This window comes from Babylonia areolata, chromosome 28 (assembly GCF_041734735.1).
Source record: "Babylonia areolata isolate BAREFJ2019XMU chromosome 28, ASM4173473v1, whole genome shotgun sequence".
NCBI lineage: Eukaryota > Metazoa > Mollusca > Gastropoda > Neogastropoda > Buccinidae > Babylonia > Babylonia areolata.
Genome location: NC_134903.1, coordinates 13427168 through 13429667, shown reverse-complemented (window position 1 = coordinate 13429667; position 2500 = coordinate 13427168). Strand labels below are relative to the sequence as shown.

At 42.3% G+C, this 2500-nt stretch overlaps 1 protein-coding gene across 4 annotated transcripts in view; it reads right to left on the bottom strand.

The window, feature by feature from the left end:
* The window catches only part of LOC143301899 (uncharacterized), a 9887-nt gene that overhangs the window by 7311 nt on the left and 76 nt on the right, over positions 1 to 2500 (bottom strand). For 2 of the 4 annotated variants that reach the window (XM_076616333.1, XM_076616334.1), the window contains exons 1-2: positions 2051 to 2500; positions 717 to 788 (exon numbers count right to left, since the gene is read on the bottom strand). The exon at positions 2051 to 2500 is cut by the window's right edge and continues 76 nt beyond it. In XM_076616333.1, the coding sequence (XP_076472448.1) occupies positions 717 to 788; positions 2051 to 2125 (147 nt within the window). In that variant the 5' untranslated portion in view covers positions 2126 to 2500. The remainder of the gene's footprint in view (positions 1 to 716; positions 789 to 2050) is intronic. The other 2 variants (XM_076616336.1, XM_076616335.1) reach the window with 1 other exon arrangement.

Sequence of the window (2500 nt, the reverse complement as noted above, 5' to 3'; positions counted from 1 at the left end):
GAACAATGAGGGAAGAAGAAGAATTAGCAGTGGTGGTAGTAGTAGCAAGAAGAAGAAGAAGTAGTAGTAGCAGTAATAGCATGTCAGCTCTAAGTGAAAGACGAAAAAAAAGAGAAAATTAAAGAAAAGACAATAGCAAAAAAGGGGTGTGTGGGGAGAAGTGTGTGTGTGTGTGTGTGTGTGTGTGTGTGTGTGTGTGTGTGTGTGTGTGTGTGTGTGTGTGTGCTTTGTCATTGACACATTTGATCAGTTCTTAAATCTTGATTATCGTACTCTTCGGTGCTAATTATTGTTACCAATTTTGCATGTTGAATGTTAAACATCTAAGTAGAAATCATTATAGATATCCGTGATAAATTTTTTTTTAAAAATCATTATCATTATGGGGAGAATTGCACTGGCTCTTAGTGCTGCAGCCTTTGGGGCTGGTTGACCTTTGGAAACCATCCCAACGCCGACCGTCCTAAAACACTCTTGGCCGAGAGAGTTAAGGGCTGTAACTTGGGAAAGACACTTTCCAGTTTAATCAAATTCTGGCCCAGATTGTCGGGACAGCAGACGCCTCAGGTGTTCTGATGGTTACAGTCGGACACGACTATCATATGGTGGGTTATTGTTATTATCATTATTATTATCAAAAATTAGGAGGAGGAGGAGAAGGGAGGGGCGGGGGGGAGCGGGGGGGGGGGGGGGCGATTGTTTTAAAGGGAAGCAACCTGTGCATTAATGGACGCCGCATTCTCCGCAAGGATGTTCACTCTGTTCAGCATATCTGCGATGACTTCATTCTGCAGACAGAATGTAATAATAATAATAATAATAATAATAACAATAATCATTATCATCATCATCATAATCATCATCATCATCATCATCATCATCTTGGTGACGCTGATGCTGACGCTGACGCTGATGCTGATGCTAATAATAATAATAATAATAATAATAATGCTACTATGTATCTTGGTAATGCTGATGCTGATGCTAATAACAATCATCATCATCATAATAATAATCATAATCACAATGATAACAACGACGACAAAAACGACAACAGCAACAACGACAACAACAACAACAACAATAATGATAATAATAATAATAATAATAATAATAATAATAATAATAATAATAATAATAATAATAATAATAAATGATTCCGATAATAATTTGTCGCTGACGACAGTACTAATATTTGTCGCAACAGTCTGGCTACACGATCAAGTGATAATTGTCGTCAGTGGATGGCTAAGTAGGCAAAAATTCTCCTGCGTGTGTTCAATCAATAAATTCTGAACACCACCGAAATGCCTCGGCAGCAGTGCCGGGTCTCCTCTGCTGTTTGGCCTCCTGGCGTTTACTATCGATAGTTCTAAGTGGAGGACTGTCGGCGCTTCATCAAACTGCAGCAATAATGTATGCAGCATGCACGTTGCGCACGTAAAAGAACCCACGGCAGCAAAAGGGTTGTTCCTGGCAAAATTATGTAGAAAAATCCACTTCGATAGGAAAAACAAATAAAACTGCACGCAGGTAAAAATACAAAAAAAAAATGGGTTGCGCTGTCAGTGTAGCGACGCGCTCTCCCTGGGGAGAGCAGCCCGAATTTCACACAGAGGAAATCTGTTGTGATGAAAAAACGAGAAATACAATTAACCCACGGCAACAAGAATTGTTGTCATCTGGCAAGAAACCCACTCTGATTATATATATGATAGTCCGTCGTGTCCGACCATGACCACCAGAGGAGGCAACTGCTGTCCTGACTACCTGGGCAAGAATCTGATTATAGGGGTGAGTGTCTTGCCCAAGTAACATCCCCCTCCACTCTCTCGGCCAAGAGGGTTGTAGAGGACAGTCGGCGCTGTGGATGGCTCCCAATGGCCAACCGGCCCCCAAAGATTGCATCACAAAAAGCCAGTGCAATCTTGCATCTTAGTTTGAGAGTCATAGTCCGATATATATATATTTTTTTTAAGTAAAGAAGAATAAAATAAAATAAATAAATAACAATCAGAAGAAAAGAGAAGAAAAAAAATTATTAACATACTTGATCTCCATGGGCTGTAGTGGTCAAAACAGCTATAGTCAGCATCCTCGCCACCCAACACGCCGGCATTTTCATGATTGATACTGCTCTTGCTGCTGTCACTGGAAACTGCTTCTGCTCTTCCTCCTCTGCTAACTGCTGCTATTGCTCCTCGTCTTTTGCTTCGGTTTCAGCCACCGATGCTGCTACTGCTGCTGCTACTGCTACTGCTACTGCTCCTCCTCTTCTCCCTCCTTTACTTCGGCGCCAGCCTCTATTGTTGCTGCTGCTGCTCCTCCTTTGCTTCGGTTGCAGCTACTGTTGCTGGTAGTACTGCTACTGCTGCTACTGCTACATGTACTCTTCCTCTGATGCTGTTGCTTTTACTGCCGCTGCCGCAACTGCTGATGCTGATGCTGGTGCTGCTGCGACGCCTGCTGTACTAGTACGACCGAGTCTGACACCAACAGG